The sequence below is a fragment of the Lontra canadensis genome, unplaced genomic scaffold (genome assembly GCF_010015895.1).
Source record: "Lontra canadensis isolate GAN:19392208 unplaced genomic scaffold, GSC_riverotter_1.0 scaffold18, whole genome shotgun sequence".
Classification (NCBI taxonomy): Eukaryota; Metazoa; Chordata; class Mammalia; order Carnivora; family Mustelidae; genus Lontra; species Lontra canadensis.
Window position 1 is genome coordinate 23,195,006 of NW_022631012.1, and position 27,986 is coordinate 23,222,991.

The window sequence follows — 27,986 nt, forward strand, 5'->3', positions numbered from 1 at the left end:
AAATTCAAACACTGAATATCTGATGATATTAGGAATTCTTGTTTTAAAAATTATGATGATTATATTATGGCTATGTTTAAAGTAGGAACGTCTCTACTCTTTACAGATACACAGCAAAATGTTTATGAAATAGATGATACTATCCTAGGATATGCTTCAGAATAGTAATAGCAAAAAGAGGAAGTGAAATGCATGGAGGTATGGATGATATGAGACTGACCATGACATGGTGGTTCGTGAAACAGGGTGATGGGTTCACTGTACTCTTTTGTCTATTTCTGTGCATGCCTGAAAATAGAAAAAAACACAACCATCCCCACCAAAAAGAAAGAAAGAAAGAAGTAAAGAGAGAAGCTAATTTTATGGAGGTTTTGCCTGTCAGTGTTAAGAGGGACACATGATGTGATGAGCACATGCGACTAATGAAACATTGAAAATTACATCAAAAACTGATGTACTATATGTTGGCTAATTGAAGTTAAATTAAAAAAGAAAAAAGAAAGTTGCATTTTACTCCCACATACAAAATAGTGGTCATTATTAGTTTAAATTGATGGTGTCTTCATAAGACTGAAAAGCTAATGAAAAAGTTAAAAAAAAAAAATTGGTCAAGTGTCCATGTTTGTCATCAAATAAAAACTCTGAATGATAAGTTATATTTAAATTTTCTTCAAGCTATTTACCATATTATTGAGATACCATACATAATATATGGTTGGAAGTATGATTCCACTGTTTCATTTTCTGGTGGGCTAGATCACTCAAGACATACTACTCTGTATTTACAGTAAGTGCCCTAAGTCAACTATAAACACTCATCGTATTAGTTTATAATATTTATTTAGATCATCTAGTCTAAAAATGGCAAGTAATAAGTAGTTCTTTTCATCAAACCACCTATTGACCTACCAAAACACCTCACCATAGTTTATAAGTTGCCAACAAATAAATAAAAGATTTTAGAAGGAAGCCTTCAGTTTATACTGAATAGGGACAGTATTGGTTCCACTAAATTCAATCTGTAAAAATACTGTAATTTTCATTTTGTGTTACATATTTTGGAGACCAATTTATAAAAGGGAATAGTCAAGATATTTCTTAAAACCACCACTGTTATAACTCTTCTAATGCATAAGCTTAAAAAAGAGAAAGTCCTGTCATAGAAAGATTCTTTAACATAAAATTAAAAAAAAGAAAATACATTTTTAAATTAAGAAGAAAGGAAAACCTTTAACTTTAAATTTTAATAATAAGTAGTGAAGGCCTGTACCAAAACCAAAAAAACCCAAAAAATAAAAAATAAAACACTGAAAACCTCTAAATTTAAAAAAGTGATGCCAAAAAGGTACTCTAGCCAAACCAAAAGGCATTTTCCATTCTGGTTTTCTGTAAATAAGAAGTTAAAAAACCCAGTGAGTCATATAGAATGGAAATATCCCAGCAGCAAGTCACAAGCAAGCTCTGGAAACTTACTTCAGTTTCTCCTCTTCACTCAATGTCTTCCACAGTTCTTCAATTTGTACTGCTGTATCCTCCAAATTGGTCTTAGAATTTTCTGTGAGAAACTGAGCACGACGATCTTGAATAAAAAGGGCGCTTGCTGACATGGGTTTTCTGATTACCCGATTGCTAATTAAATCATATGCTGTAAGCTGTCCAGATTTGTTATCTACCACATTTGATTTTTTGTTACAGGAATCTTCACTGAGATTCTTTTGTTCAGGGCTTGGATAAGCTTTATTATTGAGTTCACATGCTGAACTTTCTCGAGGCACTAAAATTTTCACAGGTTCAATGTTTTCTCCCATTGAATTTTTAAGTGTATTTCCCTTGCTCCAGTCATCTGCACAGATTTCCAAAGACTTCTCAGGAACTGCTGCTTCCTCATTTTTCCCACTCCCAGCGCTATTGTTTTTACTGCCATTTTCTGATTGGGTATGCTTAACGGAACCTACAAAACAAGTCTCACTACATTCCTTCCGGACATCCTCACAAGATAAATTATTCACTGGGATCTCTTGAAATGTATTTCTACTGTTTCTACCAATGTTAGAATTTTCACTATTAAAATGATCATCATAATGGTCATCAACATGTATCTGATGATTTAAACAATAATTAGTGCTTTTCCCAGATTTATCATTATGCACATCATTTTGGAAAGGAATGGCTGAAGTATCAACATTTGGATAATTATTTCCAGATGATTCCATCTTATTAAAAAGCACATCTGTTTCTGTTGTATTACTAACAACCATGTCAGCTGAGGAAACATCTGTTTTATTATTTTCGTAAGAATCTGTACTAGGTAGTGATCCATAACAAGTCGTCATCAGATTTTCAAGAGCAGTTAAAACAGATTCCTAAAAACATAAATTAACAAATGTTAGGGAAAATTACAAAAAATAATAAATAGGCAAGATTTAAAATATTTAAAAATATGTATAAATAAGCAACTTTCCCATGTGAAAATGGTTAGGACTGCGTAAGTTTATAAATAACATAAATTAAAAAACTATCCCCAAATTTACCTTATTCTGTAATAATACTTGACTTTTATCTGGTGTTAAATTTACGTCCACATCAGCTGTAGGAACGTCAATTTTCAGAAAGAAAATGGGATACAAACGAGTTGGTTCCTTTAGGCACTTCAGATTGTAATGATGTCGGATTAACTAGAAATACATGTAATAAAGAAAAGATAAAAATAACATGTAAAGATAGTACTGCCGTCCTTAAATAAAACCAAAAAATTAGTCTCCTGAGAAACTGAGGAGCTGTAACTGCTAATGAGGAAAAGCAGTATCTAAATGGTACTACTCATTTGGAGGCCTTGAACTTACATGAAGCACCAACATTCACTAAGAAGTACAACTCTCCAGTGCATCTGGCTTCACGGTTAAAAGATCAGAGAGTCATGGATGTTTCCAAAGTCCAGGGTTCAAATCCAGACTCCTGCTTCCTGGCTATCATGGGCTTCTTAGTCACTAACTTCTTAGTCACTAATACTTCAGTTTCTTCACTATAAATAAGGATAATAATTCATCACAGAATTGTTGCGAAGTCCTATGTAAGACACCTAGCATAATGCTTAATAAATACTAGAGTATCTGCTTATCTCCTCCTTATTTTAGAGCAAATCCTTGAAGCAGTTCTTACAACAGGTTGACAAATGATAGAGCTAGTTTTTATTTCTGATCCAAGTAATACTTTTTTTTTCTAAAATAGATTACCTTTAATATGTCTTTTTGATGTATTGGTCGTTGGTTTATAAAGATAAAACTCCTTTCTGGGGTTGAAAGACTTGTTAAAGAGTGGTCTGCATCATGCTTTGGAAGAAACCCACTTAGATAAATCTGCAATTATAATAAATAGTTACAGAATTAGTATAAATGTCAACAATGAATGTGTTTCCAGGGGTCTGACTATTTACAGTACAAAAGGTATAAAAAAATAAAATGGATTTTCATTTTACGGTCTCAAGAGTCTTATACTTGCTGATAACCATGTCTTGAACATTAACCTTAAATAAAATACGGAAGCTTATTACACTGCTGTTCTTGGCCTCTAACTCTCTTCCTACAACTCTTTTTAAGGAAAAATTGGCATTCATAAAAGCTTCATGAATGGGCATATATATGTTTTACTGTCATAGGATATACAACATAAATACTGCTGTCTGTTCAACCCTATCTTCTTTCTTCTTAAAATTTCTTTACTGTCTAAAAATTCTTCATACTGTGACTTTCTTTTAGATATTTGTCCTTTTCAGCCATCTTTTCCTATAAAGAAGTGGCTGTTTCTATTTTGTGGAGTCAACCTGTGTTTTCATTTCTCATTTAAAAATCCCTTTCAGGGGTGCCTGGGTGGCTCAGTTGCTAATCATCTGCCTTCAGCTCACGTCATGATCCCAGAGTCCTGGGATGGAGCCCCACAATGGGCTCCCTGCTGAGTGAGAAGTCACCTCTTTCTCCCTCTCCCACTCCCCTAGCCTGTGTTCCCTTTCTTGCTGTGTTTCTCTCTGACAAATAAATAAATAAAATCTTGGGAAAAAAAAAAAGGGGCACTCATATATCCTTTCAGAAAAAAAAAAAATCCCTTTTACTCTTTGATACCAATTGTAGTACTTTATTTTCATTTTTGTTCAGAGAACTTTTCTACAATCAACCCAATTATTTTTATGCTCTTTATTTTACAAATGTATAAAAAGGAGGGAGAAAATGATAAAGGATCCTAGAAAAAAATGCCAGAGAAAAGAAAGAGATTGAGGAGACAGAAGCAAAGAAAAAAATGCTCCTACTTATTACTTCTAAAGATAATACAGAGATTTGTTAAGAATATGGGACAGAGCCAGACCGACATGATTTAAATCCTAGCTCCATTACTAACTATGTGATCTTGGTCAAGTTATTTAAAATATAAGCCTGTACTCTCTTATCTGAAACAACTAGAAACAGAGGTATTTATATTAACCTGTTAAGAAACACTAATAGTAAGATTTCAGCTTAGGTCTAGGAAAGTGAGAGTGTCAGCGGAGATGCTATTTTTAGGTAAGGAGAAACCATGAGGCTCTTTACCAACACACTGGGTAGGCTGCCCTCTATGTCTACGGCTATCCCTACTCTTAGAAATAAGTGTTTAAGGAGATGCATTACCAATTTTAGAACACTAAGTGCATTATTGTCACAGTGCCAAACTGTGCCAATTTAAAAAATAAATTAATAAAGCTGGATAATCTATTACAAAATACTACTTAATTAACTGTATAAGTCCACAGCATTTATAAATGGTTGCATAATTTACCAGGTAACCTGAGATCTTTCTTAAAGCACCTGCTGAGTATCAGGAAGCACCTGTTTAGTCTCTGAAAGACTTACTGGGTTTGTGGACTTAAAACTGCCCCAAATAGGTAGGAATGAAAAATGAAATGAGGAAAAACTGGTAATATTGGTAGTAGTTTCCTTTTATACCGTCTTAGTTGTCCACTGAATAATTATCATTTCCAAATACTGAGTTTTAAAAATGACTTAGGACAACCTTAAGAACAAAGTATATTTAAGTTATATGGAAAAGTAAAATCAAAGAGCAAAGTCATAAAATGCTCTAAAAATGAAAATCAGGGTACCTTATGGAAAAAGAATGTCTGTTAGAGACCCAAAACAGTGCCAAAAAGACAGAGAGAGACTAAATCAGTGCAATCAAATAAAAAATTTGACCATACAAGATTCTGACCTAAGTATTCCTCAACCTACAAAGCAAAACAAAAATGAAAAGGCAAAAATATAAACAAATACTTCTCCCCTGATTGCCCTGCAACTATGGACCTCTCCTTCCCTTCATCATCTCCAATAATCCCATAGAATCCCCTACAATCTGGTTTCTACTACCTCCAATGGACACTCAGTCTTTCTCTTATTTGATTCTCTGCAGACCCTTGAGAGGGTCCAGGATGGCAGAGGAGTAGGAGACTTAAATTTCGTTTGGTCCCAGGAAGCCAGCTAGATAGACATCAAACCGTTCTGAACACCTACAAACTCAACTGGAGAATGAAGAATACAGCAACTCTATGAACAGAAAATCGAACACTTGCTGCAAGGTAGGAGGTCGGGAGAAGTGAATCTGAGGTGACAGACGGGAAGATTCTCTGAAGAGCCTGGCGCTGATGACAACTCTGTCACTCGGGAAGTCTCTCTTTTGGTCTCTCTGCTTCCTCCCTGACACTTCCTCTGTAGTCTGGTTTGCTGACTTCTCTCCCTTTGCTTACCACCTATAAATGATGATGGTTCCCCTGAGTTCCATCATCAGAGCCTTTCTTCTTGGACTGGACTCTCTGAGTAATTTCATTCACTTCCATACACATACACCAGTGATACTAAGATATAGATGTATAGCCTCTATTTCTTTCACCCCCAAATGCTTACTATTTTTAACTAGCAGTCACAAAAATCTTCTCAATCACACGACATTCAAAACTTGATGAAATATTTCATGCCACTGCTGACCTGCTATACTACTGGCTCCTCCATGTTTCTTCAGCATGATAGTGAGTCCTGCCACCAACCCAATCTGTCAAACCCATCTCCTCTCCTCTCCTCTGATTCTGCTGAAGTAACCCTGACTGGTTTCCTAATCGTAGTTTTCCCTTTCAGTAAACCTCAAGAACACCAGGGAGTTATGTTTCTAAAATAATAATTTAAGTAATTCTGCTCAGGACAGTGGGACAAATTCATGCAGAAACTCCCTTCTCCCAGATCCCACCTGCAAATACCTAAGAGTCATAGATAAAATCAATTTTTACAAAAATCTCAAGACTGAACCCTTTAAAGGGAAGACAACATAAGATGTTAAGGATGCAAAACATAAGGGATAGTGATGGCTGAAATCAAAAGTCTTATGTGCTCTTGGATCACAAACCAGCTGTGTCAGAAAAAAAGGTTTTTGTAACCATGTGTGGTTATAGATGTAACTAGACTTACTATGGTGATTATTCTGCAATATATACATATAACAAGCCATTTTGTTGCATGCCTGAAACTAATATAATGTTATATATCAACTATTTCTCAATTAAAAGAAGAAACCATCTGCCAGGTGGAAATTACATTCTGATGTGGAAACAGGAACAGAACACACATACAAGGCAAGAAAGTAATTAAAATCAGTCTTTCCACCTGAGATGAGCCACTGAAACTGCCCTCTTCCTCCCCCTCAAAAATGCTTAAAAAATACTGTGACTACTGTTTATGGAGCTGCTTGCAAGGGTCACAAGAAAGAACACGGATAACTCCAAAACCAAAAATAAAGCTAAGTGAAGTCAGCTAGGAAAAGGGGTCGATAAAATCTTGGCAGGACAGAAGGCATGAACTACTAAGATTAGCACCTGGTTTTGAACTGGGGCCAGGACGGGGGTGGTACCTGCCAAGCCACGGGGAGGAAGAAGGTGGAGTGGATAAAAACAAAAACATCAAAACAATAAACCTGCATGCACAATGACTGTGTAAATTAAAATTTCAAAGCATATAAAATAGCAGAGAATGAGAGACTATTCTCCCAGAAAATTAGAAATGACAGAGCAATAGAAAAGAACTTTGAAATTAGTACATGTACTATGCTTTCAAAAGAGTAAAGAAAAGCTACATCCATTATTTAAAAAATCAGGTGATTAAAATAATCAAGCTATAATCGTAGTTATAAACAAGTTTAGAAGAGAACAGGAAAACAAATAAATTCTGAATCCTGGAAATATACAGTTTTGGGAATAAAAATCAGGCAGCATTGAGGAATTCACCCAGAACTTGGCACGGAAAAACGCAGAGATAAAAATATCAAGAGAAGATAGTTATCAAAAAACAAAACAAAACAAAAAACAAACACACAAAAAATAAAATCTGATATCTATCCCCTAAGCTAACAATGCCACATTGGGAAACTCCTAATAAATGCCATCACAGCAGTGGTTCAGCGGGGATCACCATGCATAAATAAGAGATTCTCCAACATTAAGTGGCTCTAGAAAAGAAAGTGACCCTCAACATTATGGGAAGAGATACAGAAGATTCTCTTTATCCAAGGTTCTCAATGACAAATGCATTTGCCATCCCAGTACAGTGAAGGCATCTTGGTGGCCAAGTTTCACAACCTGAAGATATGTAATAGGGACAGAAGTGAGGTGAGTTGGGGCAACTATTAGCAGTAGGCAAACCACATAAGTTGCTTTTGGCCAGTAATGAGAAAGGGTCAAAGAAACTCTGATACAGGATAACCCTCCTTACAAGTCCAGAAAGCATGGACTGGTGATGGGGAGCTACTGGCAACATAAATACAACACCCATTTAGATACACAGTACATAAATAGAAGAGAGATTTGGTTAGATGGTCACTCTCACTAGAGACATACTCAGAAGTTCATCATTCTGACAACCCATGGAACTGGAACTATTCAGCAGCACATGCTTTCCAAATTCCTGCATTCTTCTGTGCAAGGAAAACCACATTAAGGTATAGCAAAAGTTTTGATATCTACCATAGATGACCAGCAGCTCTCACCCAATTCAAGAGAAAATTTAAAAATCAATGGGCAAGCACAGATCTGGCAACACATCTCAATATAGTGATTTCCACTGGGAAAATGACTAACAGGACAGTTCCAATCACACATGAAAGCATAACTGACCAAGATCTACATCAGTGTTTCTCATATTTGAATGTGGGGGTCTTGTTAAAATGCAGATCCTGATTCCCTATGTCTGGGATGAGGTCCTTCATCTCTAACAAGCATATAGGTAATGCCAGTGCTTCAGACCAAACTATGACAGCTAGAATACCAAGAGCACAATACCAAAGATCATCAAGCCTGGATCTCTTGTCATAAGCTTCCTGGGTTACCAGTGTAGGCAATGAAGTCCCATGAAACCACAAGGAACATGGGGGAATTTACTATCCTGAGACAGTACCTTTATTATCCCAAGTCAGCCACCATAACAAGTCTAAGGTGGCACTAGAGTATACTGAAACTACTTAACAACTATTAAGGAAGCTCTGAAAAACAGGATCTATGTCAGATCATGGCCACTGCTCCAGGGACCATAGCTGGCCACTAAGGCTGGCCTGAATTGTTCCTCAGACAGAGAGAACATCAACTGAGCACAAGCTTCCATCCAAGACTAATAAAATGATAATTATTAAGAACGCAATACTGCAAGGAGAATAGAAGAACTAGTAGCAGAAAAGAAATTTCAACAAATTATGAAAAAAGAGAAGAACAAAGAAACCAACTGTCCCACAGAACATAGAGCCTTCAGGCTTCAAGTGAGCAGACAAGCAAAAACAAGCAGATTCTATCTTATATACTGTTCCATAAAGAAACTGAATAAGGATAATCTGTCATGAACCAATGACAATTACCTAACTTTGTGCTAGGAAGAAAAAAAGAAAAAGAGGGAGGAAAGGAGGGGAGCGGGGAGAGATGAATTTCCTGAGAACTGGAGCAGTGAGTATGGGTGCAGTGTGTTAAGCCCCCAACCCATGATGGCACTTGTGACTCCCCCAGACTCTGGGAACAGGACCAGGACCTTGATTAATCCTCAACTGAAGCCTGACACTCAATAAGCCCAGCCACAAACACTAAGTTCCCAATTAGACTTTTTATTCACAGAAAAAAATGGCTTGGAGGAAAAAGACCCAAAAAGCAAAACAAAACCGACCTCCTCCTAAAAAAGAGATAATTTAAGGAACAAATAATTTAAAAATAGAAATAAAACTTAGTATCTCTAAAGAGAATCAAGATTTTGTATCCATAAAACAACAATATGAAGTTGTAAAAAGGCAATAAAATTTGAAAACACTCTTGGAGGGGCACCTGGGTGGCTCAGTCGGTTGGTTGAGCATCTGACTCTTGATTTCAGCCAGGGTCATGATCTCAGGGTCATGGGGTCAAGCTCTGCATTAGGCTCTGTGCTGGGCATAGAGCCTGCTTGGGACTCTTTTTCTCTCCCTCTGCCCCTCCCCACCCTCATTCTCTCTGCCTCTTTCGCTCTAGGAAAATAAAAAATAAAAAATAAATACTCTTGGAAATGAAACATAAAACGTTCAAAAAAATCCAGAAGGGATAAAACAGAGTGAGACATCTCCAAAAACTTACAGAAAAAGGAAAAGATACAAAACTTGAGAAAAACAGTAGAAGAAAAATAACAGAAGATCCTAAATCAATAAGGAGTTTCATAAAAGAGAAAAATGATCAAAGTTATGACAAATAGAAGTATATAACCCAGACCTGAAAAAGAAATAAATTTTCAGATTCAAAAGGTCTCACAAGTGCTCAGCATAATAAGCAAATGAATAATAAAAGACATGCATCTTGAGACATTCTTGGAACAGAGACCAAGGAAAGATCCTAAGAACGTTCAGAAAGAAAAATACAGAAATAAAGAAAGAACTAGAATGCATCCATTTTCCCATCAACAACAATGGTCAAAGGTACTCAATGTCTTCAAAGTCCTGAAAAATTATCTTCAATCTACAATTCTAGATCTACCAGACTAGAGAGAAAGTCAACAAGAGAAAGTATAAAATAAAGGCATTCTCATACATAAAAGTCTACCTCTCATGTCCCCTTTCTGTGGTAGTTAACTAAAGATGTATATGAGAAAAATGAGAACGAATACTTCTCAGGAAGACATGGGATATATGAAATAATGTAAACAACTAGTATTCCTTTGAAAAAAAATTTCAGGATGGGAGCTATATGAAACACCTGGCATGTAATCAGTTCGATTAAGAAATTAGGTTCTAGGGGCGCCTGGGTGGCTCAGTGGGTTAAAGCCTCTGCCTTCAGCTCAGGTCATGATCCCAGGGTCTTGGGATCAAGCCTCGCATCAGGCTCTCCGCTCAGCAGGGAGCCTGCTTCCCTTCCCTCTCTCGGCCTGCCTCTCTGCCTACTTGTGATCTCTGTCAAGTAAATAAATAAAATCTTAAAAAAAAAAAAAAAGAAATTAGGTTCTAAATCTAATGCTTTTTAAAAATGGAGTAGAATAAATTACCAGCTATAGCTACCAGAATAAGTAGAAGAGCTGGATTTAATTGTCAACATGATGAAGAAAATTTCTTCAACTTAAGAAAGGGAAAAAACAAACAAACAAAACCCAAACCTTGGAAAGTCCAGAAAAAGCAAAAACTATGTAAGAGAGTTCATATATAAAGCACATTTTGAGCAAGTGACAGGAGAACAAGAAAGGAGATTCCACTTAATTGCAACAATAGAAATAGTCTCATTTGTATAAAATGGACACATAACATGGATTCTTAGGAAATGTCATCCCAGTACAATACTTGGCTTTGCACTGAAATTTATTTGTAGACATGCAGTATTCTCCAAATAAATTTTCAACTTTTGCTGTCAATTTTCAAACAAAAGATGGAGACTTAAAATTGGCTGCAAAAGAAAACAAGTCATTAAGCTTGATAATATAAAAGTAGGGCTGACATGATATAAAAGTAAGACTGGGAGTGTTCTTAATTCATAACCTCATCTAGCATTACAGGAATTCAAGAAGCACTGTCTGAAGCTGAGAGATCAAGAAAAGGAAGCTGGAGTACATATTTAGAATTGTTAAGAGAAAACAAAGGTAAGAGAGAGCTCAACTCTTCTTTTTCTTTTTAACATTTTTTTTAAAAAGATTTGTATATTTGCGCGAGAGCGAGCGAGACGGGGGGAGGAGCAGAGGGAAGGGAGAGACTCTCAAGCAGACTCCCTTCTAAGTACAGAGCCCAATGTGGGGCTCAATCTCATGACCGTGAGATCACGACCTGAGCTGAAATTAACAGTTGAATGCTTAACCAACTGAGACACCCAGGTGCCCCAACTCCTCTTCTTTCACGGCAAAAAGTAAATGAATAAGATCCTTTACTGAAAAGCATTATTTAAAAAAATGTAACCACAATGTTCAAATTAAAAACAAAACAAAACAGGAAGTAGGGCTAGCAAGAGAGGGTTAATATAAGTTGTAAATGTATCTTCTTTTTTTACCCTATACATACATCTAATTAAAATGTTACAAGAAAAAGTTCTTGCCACCCCAAACCCCAAAAGAAAAATAATTTGACAGTTTCAGTGGTAAACCGGAATTATTTAAGAACATTTTGCGGAATACCTGAGATTCTTCAGAGTGGTACTGAAAGGATTCCATATTGCCCATAACGCCAGTCCCCAGAACAGACATGAGAGCCATCTTATGATCAGATACTCTATTTTTCTGCCAAATAACTGCCTAGGGACAAAAAGACACAGACAATTTTTAACACAATTTAGATTTACTAAACTCAAATGCTTACCTCATTTATTTCCGTATTTAGCATTCATCCCCAGCTTATAATTTCAGTATCATTTAGAAGAGATGCACGGGCTATAAAGTCAGAACTCTGGTTGTGAATTTTAGTAACTGTATATGTTATGGCATAAATCTATTTAACTTTCCCTAACTTCAGTTTTCTCCTCTCTACAAAATGACTAAGAATATTTATCTCCCAGAGTTGATGAAAGATGAAAATAAACAATGTAGGCAAGCACACAGGGCAGTGCCTAATCCTAACCTTTATATACTTTAAAGTACATTTAAATTAAATTGTTATTCTCAGCAAGGTATTACTATTTTATTGAGGATGGAAAACTGAGCTGCAAGATTTCTGTAAATAGTCTAAATGATATAAAAACTTGGGATAATGCATGCTCTTTAAAATTATCTTTGCAATTACCTTGTACATACAGACCACTTAAAAAACCTAACTGAATCTCATAGACATAAAAAGCTGAATAATGAGCTTGGATTTTTCTCACCAGAAAAATGTAGTAGGGTAGTTTAAGAGAATCATGGTCCAGAGAGACTGGACCAAAGTTTGTGAAGTGCACCATCAGATATAATATATTGCAATTTGTTCAGTTAACAAGATCCAATTATAGTAAATCTCTTGAGAAACCATCAATACAGGCATAATTTGTTCATTAACATTCACCTAGCACCTCCCAAATCCTTACAAAAATGTGTAAAGGACCTAGGAGAAAACATCAACATTCAAGGGACTTGCAGAGGAAGAAGAGACTGAAAAGGAGTAGTGTCGACGCAGAGGGAGGTCGAGCTATAGGACAGTACAGTACATAGAACAAGATAATTTTGTAAGAAGCAGTCACAGAAGACCAATGTCAAGAAACAAAGATATGAACAGAGTTGTGGCTACAGGATTTAACAATCAGAAGAGTGTGGCAGTTCTAGGGAAGGAGAGTAAACAAAGCCAAATCTCAATGATGTATAGTGATTATGGGGAGAACGTAAAAAATGTGAACCTAGGGACGCCTGGGTGGCTCAGTGGGTTAAGCCCCTGCCTTCGGCTCAGGTCATGATCCCAGGGTCCAGGGATCGAGCCCTACATCGGGCGCTCTGTCCAGCAGGGCGCTTGCTTCCCCCTCTCTCTTCTGCCTGCCTCTCTGCCCACTTGTGATCTCTCTGTCAAATAAATAAAATAAATCTTTAAAAAAAAATGTGAAACTAGACAGCATTTCAGAAAGTTTCACTGTAAACTGAGAGCAGACAGAGCAATAACTAGAGGCAGGTGTGGATCAAGAGTGGGTCTTAATACGACACACCCGAACTGGAAGCAGTAAAGAAAGAATGGGTGTATAAACAAGTAGGTTTGTAGATTCAATGGCTAGAGGTTAAGAAGTTCCTTATAATTTTCCCCTGTAATGTAGAAAGGTTACATTTGTTGTGAGTGAAAAAACTGTGATTTAAATATCTGATTGCAGAGGGGAGAGAGAGAGTGAGAGAGAGAGAGAAACAGTGAGACTCTGACAAGACCAAACTAGATCAAAGGATTCTGGCCAAATGAGCTCCTTAATATGAACAGAAACCTACAAAGGCAGTTTGAAGTACTGAGAATATTATATATAATAAAATGAAAAGTAAAGTAAATGGATTCAGTGTTGCCCTCTAACTGGCATGCTGGGGGGATAGCAGTGAAGGAAAGTGCCCCTCTGGACCTGGCAATTAGCACTGACCCTGCATGTTGATGTGTTAAGATTTTTAGAATCTTAAAGACACACCTGCTTAGGAAAACAGAGGTACTGTAACAACTACTCAACTACTCAATAACTAACTACTCAACAATAACCTGAAATTCAGTGTAACAGGAAACCTTTTACCTATTTCCAGAGTTTTATTAATACTAATCACATAGGAGTTATGATTTATGAAGAACTTACTTGGCATTACTATTCTAGAAACCACTGTTAATTTTCACAACTTTTTCATGTAGGTATTATTATCTCATTATGCAGAGGAAGGCAATGAACCTCAGACTGACTGATTTATCCAAAGAAACTTAGATAGTAGGTCATGGAGCCATAATTTATACCCCATCTTTTTGGCTCCAAACTTACTATTTTTACTCTGCTAACATCTTTCCCCTCTCTAGTCAAAGACAGTAATAAGTTAGAGCCAACATCAGACCCTAACTTGGAATTCTCAAAGACAAATGCATTTTCATATATGATTACCCTCCACATCCATGTGATATACTCTCTACTCTCCAATTAACTTGAGGGTATTAATGTATTCTCAAACCAAAATTATTTTTAATCTAGTCACTTAAAAATAAATAAATAATTGGGGTCCCCAAATCAAAGAAACCACACCAGAATAATGGAAGTCCAAAAAGACTGGGAGCTACTATCTCAGCATCCTAAAATCAGAATATTTTTGAATGCAGTTGTCAGTACTAATACAGATATTATAATACAGATCCTTATACCTAAGAATTTCTAAATTTCCAGTTATTTTCATTCATTAATATTCACAGAAATACAGATGTGCAGCAATTAGGCCCAAAGTGCACAGCAGAAATGACAGAATTAGGAAAATAATTCAGGTATTGCGCCATCCTAAATTCACTTTTCCACTATTATGTATTGCTTTCAAAGTGATCTTAATTAGAAAAAAATAAAGTACATGAAGAAATCAAAGTATAAAAATAAATTATAAAAAATAAATTATAAACATAGGTTCAATGTGTGTATTTCTCTCTCTTTTTTTTTTTTTTGAAGATTTATTTATTCATTAAAGACAGGCACCACGGAGAATGAGCAATAGGAGAGGCAAAAGGAGGGAGAATCCCTAGCAGACTCCATGCTGAGCACGGAGCCCAACACGGGCCTCCATCTCATGACCCTGAAATCATGACCTGAGCCAAAACCAAGAACTGGATGTTTAATCGACTACGCCATCCAGGTGCCCCCAATGTGTATATTTCTAAACAAAAATTACGTCTTGGTAACTACATTTATACTTACAGGACAATATACTAGACTATTTAAAATTGGAACTGCTTCAGGAAATATGGGATGTAGAGTCACAAATATATTTTTAATCTTCAATTTTATCACATATATTCTATAAATACTTTGGCTAAATTAAAATTTTTGGGGGAGCTCATTTCAAAATTTTTTTGAAGACTTACTTATTCATTTTGAGAGAAAGGGAGAAAGAGAGCACATGGGGGCAGGGCATGGAGAGTGACTCTTAAGCTGACTCTGCGCTGAGGCCAGGGGTCCAAGAAGGAGAACTCAATCGCATGACCCTAAGATCACAATCCAAGCTGAAACCAAGAGCTGGAGGCTTAAGCGACTACACCACCCAGGTACCCCACTCACTTTGAACTTATTCAGCAAATATTTATTGAGCATCTACTTCACATCAGATTCCATGCTAAAAGCTGGGAAATTAAAGATAAAAGGATAAGGAACCGACTCTCAAAAGGAACTAAAAATATAAAAGGAAAATAAGATATTAAGATAATTATAATGCATTATAAAAACTGCTATTATGAAACACAGCAGACGCACTGTAGTAGAAACCTAAGTCTAATTCACAGAGCAACTGTAGGTGCAGAGAAACCTGAAAGGAGTCTGTCACCCATGACTCATGGGATAGGCACTGCTGACAGACAGAAGGGCACATGCAAAGGCACGGAAGCACAGAGAGTACAGGTTGCTGGAAATGAAGCTGGACAGACAGGAGCAAGATCATGAAAGACTGATCATATCACACAAAGAAGTTTAGTTTATCTTGTATGCAATGCAGAGTCACTGGAGAAAGATATCTAACTGGGAAAATGCTTGATCAGATATGGATGTTAGAAAGAGATCTCTGGACTTTAAGGACATTATGTTAAGTGCAAGGAGTCAGATACAGAAAGACAAATACTGTACAATATTGTTCATATGTGGAATCTAAAACCAAACTCAAAGAAACCAGAGAATAAAATGATAGTTACAAGGGAACAGAAGGTGGGGAGATAGGACGGATGTTGTTTAAAGGTACAAACTTGCAATAAGTAGTAATTAAGTCTAGAGATCTAATGCACAATATAGCAAATATTAACAACAGTACCGTATAATAATCAAACTTGCTAAAGACTGAACCCTAATTATCCAACCACTACAAATAAATGATAATTATGTAATATGATAGAGATGCTAATTATTGCTACAATGGCAATCATATTACAATATATAAATGTATCAAATTAATATGCTATATACCTTAAGTTTACATAATGTTGTATTGTGAACTATAATTCTATAAAAAAGATCTTTTGTAAGAATGATTTAGTGAGAACTGAAACTAAAGCAATATAAGTTTTTAAAAATGTGATTGAATTTATCCCGCTCAGAGATCCTCACTTTTCCTGAGGACATGCTAAAATGAATGAGTTCACATTCACAAAATATTTCAATAGGCATTGAAGACTGTATAATTCCTGGCACACTAGTTATAATGGTACCACTTTTTCTTACACTTACAAAAAAACAAAGTGGAATGCAAGCCAGTCAGTGTGACAATTACAGGATTATTCTTCTAATTTTTTTTTTAAGGTAAAACATTTGCATACATTGGTACTTTACTAATATTAACACTATGGCTGAGGGGTGCTTGGGTGGGTGGCACAGTCGTTTGTCTGACTCTTGGTTTTGGCTCTTGGTTTTGGCTCAGGTCATGATTTCAGGGTTGTAAGACTGAGCCCCACATTGCACTCTGCGCTCAGCATGGAGTGTCTGCTTAACACTCTCTCTCCTTCTGTCCCTCCCCACGATCAAATACATATACATACATACATACATATATCCTGTGGCTGAGAGTCACTGGACTAGGTAACAGAACTAAGCATATTGCTAAGAGGGAAAGAGGGTACAGTGATCAACTAAAGAATATGAAACAGACTTGATGTGACTTGGTGATGGCATGTAGAGAGGAAGAAAAGAACAATCAGGAATGTGACTGAGTCCCTCGTATCAAGAACAGTGTCAGGTATGCAAAAGGGCACAATAAACAATTTGCTGAAGGAATGAACATTTGTAGAATACATTTTTCTAGAGAAAAGTAATCCCAGTGGAGTTGAAAACTATCTCTTTATTTTTAAAAATTAAGACTGCTGGTTGTCACACCACTACATGGGTTAGAAATTATAATCTTTTTCTACTCCTTTACTTTAGGAAATCCAAAGTAGCCTTCATTTTTCTTTCATTTCTTCAATATTACAGTCTTATTGATATATTAATTCATAAACCACACAATTTGCTCATTTTAAGTATATAAGTCAATGTTGTTTAGTATATTCACAGGGTGATGCAACCGTTACAATTAATTATAAAAGCATTTTATCATTCTGAAGAGAAACCCTGTACCTGTTAGCAATCACTCTCCATTCCCCGCCACCTTCATCTAAGGCAATCACTAATTTACTTTCTGTCTTTATAAATTTGCCTACTTTATGTATTTCATATAAATGGAATTATACAATACATAGTCTTTTGTGAGTGGCTTCTTTTGCCTAATGTAACATTTTCAAGGCTCATCCGTGTTGTACTAGCACCTCGTTCCTTTTTAACAGCTAAGTAATATTCCATTGTATGGATACACTTTTCAATTATCCTTTCATTGGATGATGTACATTTGGGTTATTTCCACTTTTTGGCTATTATGAGTGATACTGCTATCAACATTCATATGCAAGTTTGTGTGTGCAATATGTTTTCACTTCTCTTGCTTAATATTATTATTAATATCATTATACTGCTGGGTAATATGGTAATTATTTTTTTTTTTTTTTGAGGAGCTGTCAGACTGTAATCTTTGCATTTCTTAATGTGTATGTTTGTATGTGTGTGCGTATGACTGTAAAAAGACAAAGAAGTGCTGGCTTCTGATATCATAGCTGTTATTTTAAGCCAGCTAGTAGTTGGTGTTTTAAGGAACAATATTCAAAATAACACCAAGCAGGTAAGGTTCTAAGCAATCTGCTGTATGGGAAGTATCCTTGTTTCATACTTACCATATCACAACTTCCTTTAAACAAGGACCAGCTGAGTAATAACAATTTATTCATGAAAAGTTTGTCTCTTTAAAGCTATGCTATATCTCTGATACATACATGTAAATATATTTAAAGTAAGTAGTCAAGAAAACTTTCCAGAAAACTAATGTCTTAAAATTCCAAAATTTCTTGCGTTGATGCAGATATAAAGCCTGGGTTAGTTCTGATGTAAGCATCATGTTAGTTTAGTTGGTACTAGAGCGCTGCCTCAGGTGACGCCTAAATATAGAAATCGGAGCTGCTGATTAATGCAAAAATGTTGTTTCACTGTCTGACGTGCTGAGTAGCTAGTGCACAGAACTGTAAAAAGATCACTTGAAGAAATGGGTTAGTTCTAAAAAGCTGTCGAACATAAGAATCATTAAATGTAGAACTTCATTTTTAACTAAATACTGCTAGTAGTCCTAGAACATTATTTCAAAGTAGACAATTACTGGATCAGGTCAAGGTGGGTAATTTAGGAGCATTTTCTAAATTAGTTACAGTTGGGACAGTAATAAATGATTATAGAGGTCTGCCAAAAAGTTAAATCTCGGCTATTGCTCAGGCAACTAAAATTCATTTTCAAAACAGCACTCATTATTTAAAAATGGATTAAAATTTTTAAAAATATGGTAATTAAAAATTAAGGATCTTTATCTTTTAAAAAACTGAAAATTTTTAAATACCATATTTACTACAGTAAATAGTTTTTAGTGCTTTTCTACCATTTCATCAATTCTATATTATTTTCTAAAACAGATTTTCTTTCCACTTCCCAAAGTTTTGCCTATATTTTGCCCTAAGGCAGAAAGCTTAACTTGCTAAAAATACATGCACATACTCCCATATGTTTTCTATCTAGGTCACACAAAGTTGGAGCATCTGGATGTGCCAAGTAAGAATCTGACTCTAGTCAGTATGATGACAGTGCAAAAACACCTCAATAAAAAATATATTATTACATGCACACCAAGTAATTGATTGACATTAGCCAAATATATCTTGCCACTCTTCTACTTCATCGACATATACTATTTGAAGGAAATGATTAGATGAGAATACTCAGTATTAAATTAATAAGCCTCAATTGTGAAGGCAATTTGTGATAGCAGGAAAGAGGATGTTGCAAACAGATGATATACAATTAACTAAAAAGTGCAGTGCTACTATGACTGCCTGAACAAAGGTGACTCCAATCAAACTTTTCATACAAATTATATGCACAGATATACTAATAAGTTCACATCTGAATTTCTTTAAAAAAGCTTTAACTACTTCCTTTACAATATCATTACTATTATTAAAAGAATATCACATTCTATTAACATAAGCATTCATTTGATTATGAGCTGGTCTTGGGTGGCCACAAGGTAAGTAGGTCTCTGCACCCACTCTCCTTAATTTTAAATGTCTATATAAATAAGGCCTTAACTGGGTTGTCTCACACAATGTCCAGATGGTCTCAACAACTCTCTACTCTCTGAAGGCTATGCCCATGGAACAGCTCCCACTGAGGGAATGGCAGGCAAAGCAGGCACTGGGGGAGAAGGGGTAGGAATGGGAAGGGCGCACTGAGGAGCTACCAATTGCCCAGGGTTCAGTTCAATGGTCAACTGGTGGTCATATCCTCTTGATTACCCCTGCAACATGAAACTACTTATTTTATTTCCTTTGGCCACATGGCAAGAAATCCACATTCCCATATAAGGTAAACAAGATCCTTTAGAATCTAGACCGAAGCTCCTTTCCAGCCTCATTTCCTACTTTCCTACACCAGCTTTCTCCGAGCTCTGAGGAGTCTTTGGCTTTGCATGTGATTTCAAATGCCTGTGCTCAACTAGTCTTTCTCAAAAACCAGCTCTAAGACCACCTCCTCTGAAAATACTTTTTGAACCTGAGAAGCATTTAATAATTACCTCCAGATTAATGCCCCAATACTGTTTATAGAAAACCCTTCAGATCAGTCTTTCTGACAAGCTCTTTCATCTTGGAACTCTGAGGCAATCATTACTTCCACCCATATTTAACTTCACCGAGCAGGTTAGGTGCAAATCAAGCTGCTATTGCTCACAACAGTATCTCATTTCAGCATTTCCTCTCTATTCTCACTGAATAGAATACCTTAACTATTAATTTTATTTTTCATGAGATTTTTATTTTCCAAACTTATTCGTGCTTCTAAATGAAGCTACTTCAACCATCTCTTTTGAAATCCAACTCCATCCTCCACATAGTCCTCTAGGTGGTTCTGTTTTCAGATCAAGACCAATAATGGATAGAAAATCCAGACAGAAGAATAATAAGGAAATAGAGGACTTGAACAACACGACAGACCAAAGAGACCTAAAAGACGTATACAGAGCAACCTACTCAACAGCAGCAGAACACACATTCTTCTCAAACTCACAGATCTTTCTCCAGGATAGACCAAGTGTTAAGACAAAACGAGTCTTAACAAATTTAAGCAGAATGAAACATACCGAATTTTTTCTGACCACAATGGAATGAAACTAGAAATTAATAGGAAGAAAAGTGGAAAATTCACAGCATGTAGAAATTAAATAACACACTCTTGATCAACTACTGAATCAAGAAACAAAAAGAATATTAGAAAATACCTTGAGATAAATGAAAACAGAACATACCAAAACTTATGGGATGCAGTAGAAGTAGGACAGTTTATAGCAATAATGCCTACATTAAAAAAATAGAGATGTTAAGCAAATAAACTATATACCTTAAGAAGCTAGAAAAACAACAAATTAAGATTACAGTTAGTAGAAGGAAGGAAATAAAGATTAGAGCAAAGCAAAGATAAATGAATCAGAAAACAGAAAAACAGGAAAAAAACCTTAAGACTTGGTTTTTTCAAAAGAAACAAAATTGACAAACCTTTAGCTAGAATAATGAAAAAAAAACCCAAATAAAATAAAAAATGAAGTGATATTACAGCTAATCCCACAGAAATAAAAAGAATCATGAAAGACTATATGAACAATTATATGCCAAAAGAATAGGATAACTGAAGGCTCCATTCCTAGAAACCTAAAACCTACCAAAACTCAATCACGAAGAAAGAAAAAGTCTGAACAGAATTACAACTAGTATAGAGATTGAATCAATAATCAAAAACCCTTCAACAAAACATGCCTTGGACCAGATGGCTCACTGGAGAATTCTACCAAACATTTACCTAAGAATTAACACTGATCCTTCCAAACTCGTCCAAAAAACTGGAAGAAGAAATACTTCAAAACTCATTTTATCAGGCCAGCATTACCCTGATACCAAAGCCAGACAAGAACAGTGGGAGGAAAGAAAGCTACAGGCCAAATCCCTGATGCATATTAGATACAAAAATCCTCAAGAGAACACTAGAAACTGAATGCAACAATGTATTAAACAGATCATAAACCAATGGGATGTATCTCTAGGGTGCAAGGATGGTTCAACATTTGCATTTCAATTAATGTGATACACTGTATTAACAAAATAAAGGATAAAAATCACATGATTGTCTCCATGGGTACAGAAAAGCATCTGATGAGACTTAAAACCCTTTTATGGTTAAAAACTCAATAAACTATGAGTAGAAAGAAAATAACATAATAAGAAGTCGTCTTTTTGGCTTTTATCTCACTGAAACCATTAAACTCAATGGTAAAAAAAACTGTAAAACTCTTTTTTTAAGATCAAGAACAAGACATGGATGCCTATTCTTCCCACTTCTATTCATCATAAAACTGAAAGTCCTAGCTTAAGCAATTAGGCAAGAGAAAGAAATAAAAGGCATCCAAATCAGAAAGGAAGAAGTAAAACTGTCCCTGTTTGTAGATGACTTGATCCTTCATATAGAAAACCCTGAAGACTCCATCAAAAAACTGTTAGAACTTAGAAATTCAGTAAAGTTGCAGTATACAAAATCAAGATACAAAAAATAGTTATGTTTCTATACACTAACAATGAGCTATCGGAAAAAAAAAAATCGAAAAACAATCCCATTTACAATAGCACCAAAAAACAATAAAATACTTAGCAATAAATTTAACTAAAGAGGTGAAAGCCTTGTACACTAAAAACTAGGGAACACTGATGAAAGAAATCAAAGATGACAAATGGGAAGGTAACCTGTGTTCATAGATCAGAACATTTAACATTGTTAAGATGCCCATATAACCCAAAGCAATCTACAAATTCAATGCAATTCCTACCAAACACCCTAAGACATTCTTTACAGAAATAGAAAAACACAATTCTAAAACTCATGGACCCTCAAAGGACTACAAAAAGCCAAATCAATCCAGAGATAAAGAACAAAACTGGAGGCATCACACCTCCTAGTTTCAAAATACATTACAAAGCCACAGTAAACAAAAACAGCATGGTACTGGCATAAAGATATAAAGGCCAATGGAAAAGAATAGAAAGTTCAAAAATAAATCCATGCATACATGGTCAGCTGATGTCTGACAATGGTGTCAAGAATACACAATGGGGAAAGGAGAGTCTGCAACTAAGAGCGCTGGGAAAATGATATCCATATACAAAAGAATGAAATTGGACCCTTATCTTACATCATACACAGACATCAATTTAAAAGGGATTAAAGCAATGAATACTGTTACACTGAAAAGAAATAAAAAATTTAAAAAAATGAAATAGAAAATGAAAAAAAATAATAAAAAAAAGGGATTAAAGATTTAAATATAAGACCTAAAATTGTAAAACTCCTAAAAGGAAAGACAAAATATTCCTGACACTGATCTTGGCAATGATTTCTGTAATATTACACCAAAAGCGTAGGCAACAAAAGAAAAACAGACAAAGGGACTACAACAAACTAAAATGCTTCTGTACAGCTAAGGACGCTACCAACAGAATGAAAAGGCAACCCATGGGATGGCAGAAAAGAAGTACAAAGCATTCATCTGATGGTTAATCTCAAAGATACAGGCATTCCTAAAACTCACTATTAGAAACACTAGTAACACAAATAAAAAAATGGGCAAAGAGCTTGATAGACATTTCTCCAAACAAGAAAATACAAATGGCAAACAGGTAAGTGAAAAAATGCTCAGTTTCACTAATCATCAGGTAAACGCATATCAAAACCACACTGAAGTACCAGCTCGCACTTGTCAGGATGGCTATTATCAAAAAAAGAAAAGACAAATATCAGGGAAGATGTGGAGAAATTGGAATGCAAATACTACAGAAAGAGTATGGCGATACCTCAAAATATTAAAAATAGAGCTACCATATAATCTAGCAATCCAATCTCATGCCAGAATATTTATGCGAAGGAACTGAAAGGAGGCTCTGAAAGAGATACTAATATTAGCACTCCCACGTTCACTGCACACTATTTACAATAGCCAAGACGTGGGAACAACGCAATGTCCACTGATGGATCAATGGTCAAAGAAACTAGTATATACAGTTGTATATACTAGTATATGACAGTAGTATATGTATATACTAGTATATGACAGACTATGATTCGTCCTTAAAAAGAAATTCTCCAACATATGACAACATGGATGAGTCTTAAGGATATTACGCCAAGTGAAATAAGTCAGTCACAGAAAGACAAATACTACATGATTTCATTTATGGGAGGTATTTAAAATAATTAAATTCGAAGAATCAAAAATTGGAGTGGTAGTTATCAAGAGGATGGGGGAGGGGGGAATAGGGAGTTACTAATGAATGGGCATCAAATTTCAGTTAAGCGCAATGAAGAAGTTCTAGAGATCTGCTGTGTAACATTGCACCACTAGTCAACAATACTGCACTGTAAACTCAAAATTTTAAGGCAGCTCTCATGTTAAGTGTTCTCAACAAAATAATGGTTAGAAAGAAAGAATGAAAGAGAAAAAGACCAAATCCTCGGATTCTGACCTTCCAACACTCCCATCAGCTAGCTCCCTGGTATTTTCCCAATGGTATTCCTCTTTCCATGCATCCTATATTATTCAGATAGACGTCCCAATAATAACATTATTTTTCCAATTTTGTGCCTGCTTTTAAAAAACAAACAATTAAGTTTTAAGGCTAACAAGTAATATCCAGCCTAGACATGATTAGCTTTTCTTTTTTAATTGACTAGTTAACAAAACCTCTACGATGAGGTAACAATAACTTCACTTTAAAACTTCCCTTTTTGTTTGACTGTATTAGCTTTTTAGAGTGAAATCAAAATTATGTCAGAATAATACACATGAAGGTAACTACATTTTATTAAAAATGAAAGTCAGGGGGCGCCTGGGTAGCTCAGTCAGTTAAGTGTCCGCCTTCGGCTTAGGTCATGACCATCCCAGGCTCCTGGAACAGAGCCCTACATCAGGCTCCCCCTGCTCGGTGGAGAGTATGCTTCTCCCCTTCCCTCTGCCTGCCTGCCCTTCCCCCTGCTTGTGCTCTCTCTCTGTCAAATAAATAAATAAGATCTTTAAAAAAATAAACAAAACTGCAAGTCAGATGCATCCATCCAGGGATAAAAAAGGGGTGGTGTGCCCTACCACTTTCCTAGGCACATAAATTAAATAAATCAGACATTCTCAAATCTTTTCTATTCATTTTCCATATGCAGTCAGCCAACCAGTCTCATTGATTCTTCCTTGTAATAGCTATCACAGACACCCTTTGCTTCCTATGTCCAATATATTTATCCTGATTCAGGCCCATAATGCCTGGATTTCTGTTACAGCTTAAAGTTTAACACTCATTGCTTAAAGCCTCCTATAATTCTTCCCTGCACACTACTGCCAGAGTTAACACCTTGACCAAGTCAGTTCTCTACTCCTGATCTTCTATTAAAAAAAAAAGCAAAAAAGATTCAGCTTAGCAACAAGACCCTTTATAATCCAGCCTCAAACTGTCTTTCTCTCTCTTCCTCTACTCCTTTATACAAAATACCTGACTCACTTAAATCAACTTAACTGCCTATAAATGTGCTCCGCACTTACCTGCCTATACCTTTTATGTTCACACTATTTCTCTACCTAGAATGACCGTGATCCTTTTATCCACGTTAACAAATTCTATAATATATTAGCAAATACTGTAACAGAATACCCCTATGACTCACCTACCCTGGAGGTTGTCCTAGATGAGATCACTTTTCCAGGTTCTGAGTCTACTCCACTGAATCAATAACACTTACCTTTGCCTAGTGATCAAAGTCAGCTCTCCCCCTTCGGAGACCTTCTAGAAGTATCCAGAAGGAAAAGGAAGTGTCTCAGGTCTAAGAGCTGGTATTTGTTATTATGCCACTTGTCTATTCCAGTTGCTGTCTTTAACCCTTGGTGACCCTATCTGCCAATATCTTAAGTGCTTAAATACCTATGTTCGCAAGCTGGAATTTTTGAGCACCTGTACAAAAGACTACTGCAGGTTCTAGGAAGACAGCAGTGAAACAATAGTAAAACACCTTTAACCACATGGAAATTAATATTCTAGAGAACAGAAAGACAGTGAATCAAGATAAGTATTATAATATATAACATATTAGATGGTCATGAGCTTTAAGAAGAAAACTAGAGCAGGAAAATGTGTGTGGGGTAAGGGAAATGGTTGCAATTTTAGGGTGGCTAAAGAAAGCCCGAGACGTTTTAAAAGATGAGACTGCACCACATACACAGAAAAGTGTTCTAGGCTAAGAAACTATAAATACAAAGGTCCTGGGTTGAAAGTACGACTGGCAAGGTCAAGGAAAAACAAGGAGGCTAGTTCAGCTGAAGCAAAGTGAGTGAAAGAAAGAAAGAAAGATTAGATACGATGATGGGTCTGATCATCTACAATAGGGATAAGCAAACTACAGCGCGAGGGCTGAATTGCCTTTACATTTTTTTTTTTCAGTTTTACTGCCTACAGTCGCTTTCATGCTACATCATCAGAGCTGAATATTTGTAAAAGACTGTATAGCCCACAAACCTCAAAATATTTATTATATGGCTTTTTTTTTCATAAAGAATGTTCTCTGACCCCAATATAGAATTCACAGGCCATTTATAAAGGCTTTGACATTACTGAAATGGAAACTCATTAAAGAGGAGTTGTATGATCTGACTTACATTTTTACAGGATCACTCAAGCTGTTGGGCTGGAAATAGAATGAAGACAGCAAGGAAGGAAATGGGGAGATCCAATTAGGATGCTATTACAAAAAACCAAGTGAGAGTTGATGGCAGCTTGGAACATGGTAGTAGTCACAGACATAGTGCAATCTAGTTAGATTCTACATATATTTTTTTCACATATATTTTGAAGGTAGCCTACAGAATTTACTCTGTGGCAAATGCTAGTAAGTAAGATAAGGAGTGAGAAGTGACCACTGGATTTAGCAATTTGGAGGTCAATAGAAACCCTGACAAGAACAGTTTTGGGAGTGATAGAGGAAGCCTGAGAGAAAGTGGGTTCAAGAGAGAGTGGGAGGACAGTAACTGAGACAATGAATAAAGACAAGTATTTCAGGAACTTTGCCCAAGTGAAGGGACTGGCTTTTCCTGCGAACATGGGGAGTAGCACATTCACAGTGATGAAGGGAAGGCGGAATCTCTGAGCTCAACCGCAGAGAGGTGGGTGCTTTGTAGAAGTTCTCTTTTTATTGCTCCAATTTTCTCACTAAAATAGGATGCAGATCAGATGACAGTGAAGACAGAGAAGGTGTTGGCTGTCTGAGGAGAGAAAAGATGAAAGAGCCATTGGGGGCCTCGCCATTCAATGCGCGCTTCACAATCCAGCAGCAACCACATCAACTGGAGACTTGTTGGATGCAGAAGCTCAGGTTCTCCCTAACCTACTGATAAAAATCTGCATTCTACCAAGATCCCAAGTGATCTGTACACACACTAGTCTGTCTAAAGCACTGATATAGAAGAGAGAAGAGAAAATGCCCGAGAGAAACACAGTGTAACTACCAAGCAGCAATGAATTTAAAGTGGTACTACTTAGGATGGGTGTGTTTTCTTCCAGCACATTCAGCTTGGTTCAGGCACCAAGAAGACAAGAGGATGGCTTTAACCAGGATTCGGTTAGTCAAGCACGTACAGTTCAAGGAGAGAAAAGCAATGGTAATTATTGACATTATAATTTAAGAAGAGAACTGAAAACATCAAAGGCAAGAAACAGCTAAAAGATAGTAGGATCAATGGATCACAGGTCCAGCAGACTCTGAAGACTGCTGGAGGGAGTAAGCTGGAGAGACAGAGGGTGATGGTGAGACAGTGAAACACTTAACACTGAAATTATGGAAACGTGAAGTTTTGGGCAATGGTAACATCTATAGTAGAGTCAGTCACTGGAATTTATGGCTGAGGTAAGGTGGAGGAAAAAAAAATCACTGGAGAAAAGGTAAAAGATTTGAGAAGCTAGGAAGGACTATGTGGATACTGAAATGACCAGAGTGATAATGATCGAGGAATTTAAAGACCTGAAATTCAAATCTGAATGAGATTTTGGGTTGAAGAAGAAAAGGAATGGCCTGGAAGTTGCCATGAGGTATAACGAGGTGAGGAACAGATGAGAGAAATCAGTCACCATTTGAAAGGGCTGCAAAGATACGGTGTTCTCAGGAAAAGCCAGATTTCAGAGCAAGAACATCAAAGAAAAGGCTAAGGTCACAGGGATTTTACTCATGACTAATCATGAAATGGGGCATTTCAAGACATGGAGATGTGTGAGAGAGAGAGAAAGCAATGGCATGTATGTATACATACATACCAGGTATGTACATACATACATACCAGGTATGTACATATACATACATACCAGGGCTCTGGGTGGCTCAGCTGATTAAGCATCTGCCTTCAGCTCACTCTGGTTCTCATTCCAGAGTTCTGCAGTCGAGCCTCATGTTAGGCTCCCTGCTCAGCGGGAGTCTGCTTCTGCCTCGGCCTCTGCGCCCCCACCTCCACTCATCTCTCGGTCTCTCTCAATCAAATACATAATAACATCTTAAAGAGTCCAGGGTAATAAGGGTTGAATTGAGAGACTCAGGCGTTCTGGGTTAACTGACGTAAATGAAAATAAAAACATGAGATTAGGACTGGTAGTCCCAAAGCACTTTGTAGTTGCAAGCCTGACTT

General features: G+C 36.3%; 1 protein-coding gene across 6 annotated transcripts in view; it reads right to left on the minus strand.

Annotated features, from left to right (window-relative positions):
• The window catches only part of PMS1 (PMS1 homolog 1, mismatch repair system component), an 83,832-nt gene that overhangs the window by 18,908 nt on the left and 36,938 nt on the right, over positions 1–27,986 (minus strand). For 4 of the 6 annotated variants that reach the window (XR_004382978.1, XM_032860239.1, XM_032860241.1 and 1 more), the window contains 4 exons: positions 11,649–11,765; positions 3,234–3,356; positions 2,532–2,675; positions 1,474–2,363 (listed from right to left, as the gene is read on the minus strand). Coding sequence is in view for 5 of the 6 variants with exons in the window: in XM_032860239.1 (XP_032716130.1) it covers positions 1,474–2,363; positions 2,532–2,675; positions 3,234–3,356; positions 11,649–11,765 (1,274 nt within the window). In the remaining variant the exon portion in view is untranslated. Of the gene's footprint in view, positions 1–1,473; positions 2,364–2,531; positions 2,676–2,861; positions 3,023–3,233; positions 3,357–11,648; positions 11,766–27,986 lie in introns of those variants that run through there. The other 2 variants (XM_032860240.1, XM_032860243.1) reach the window with 2 other exon arrangements.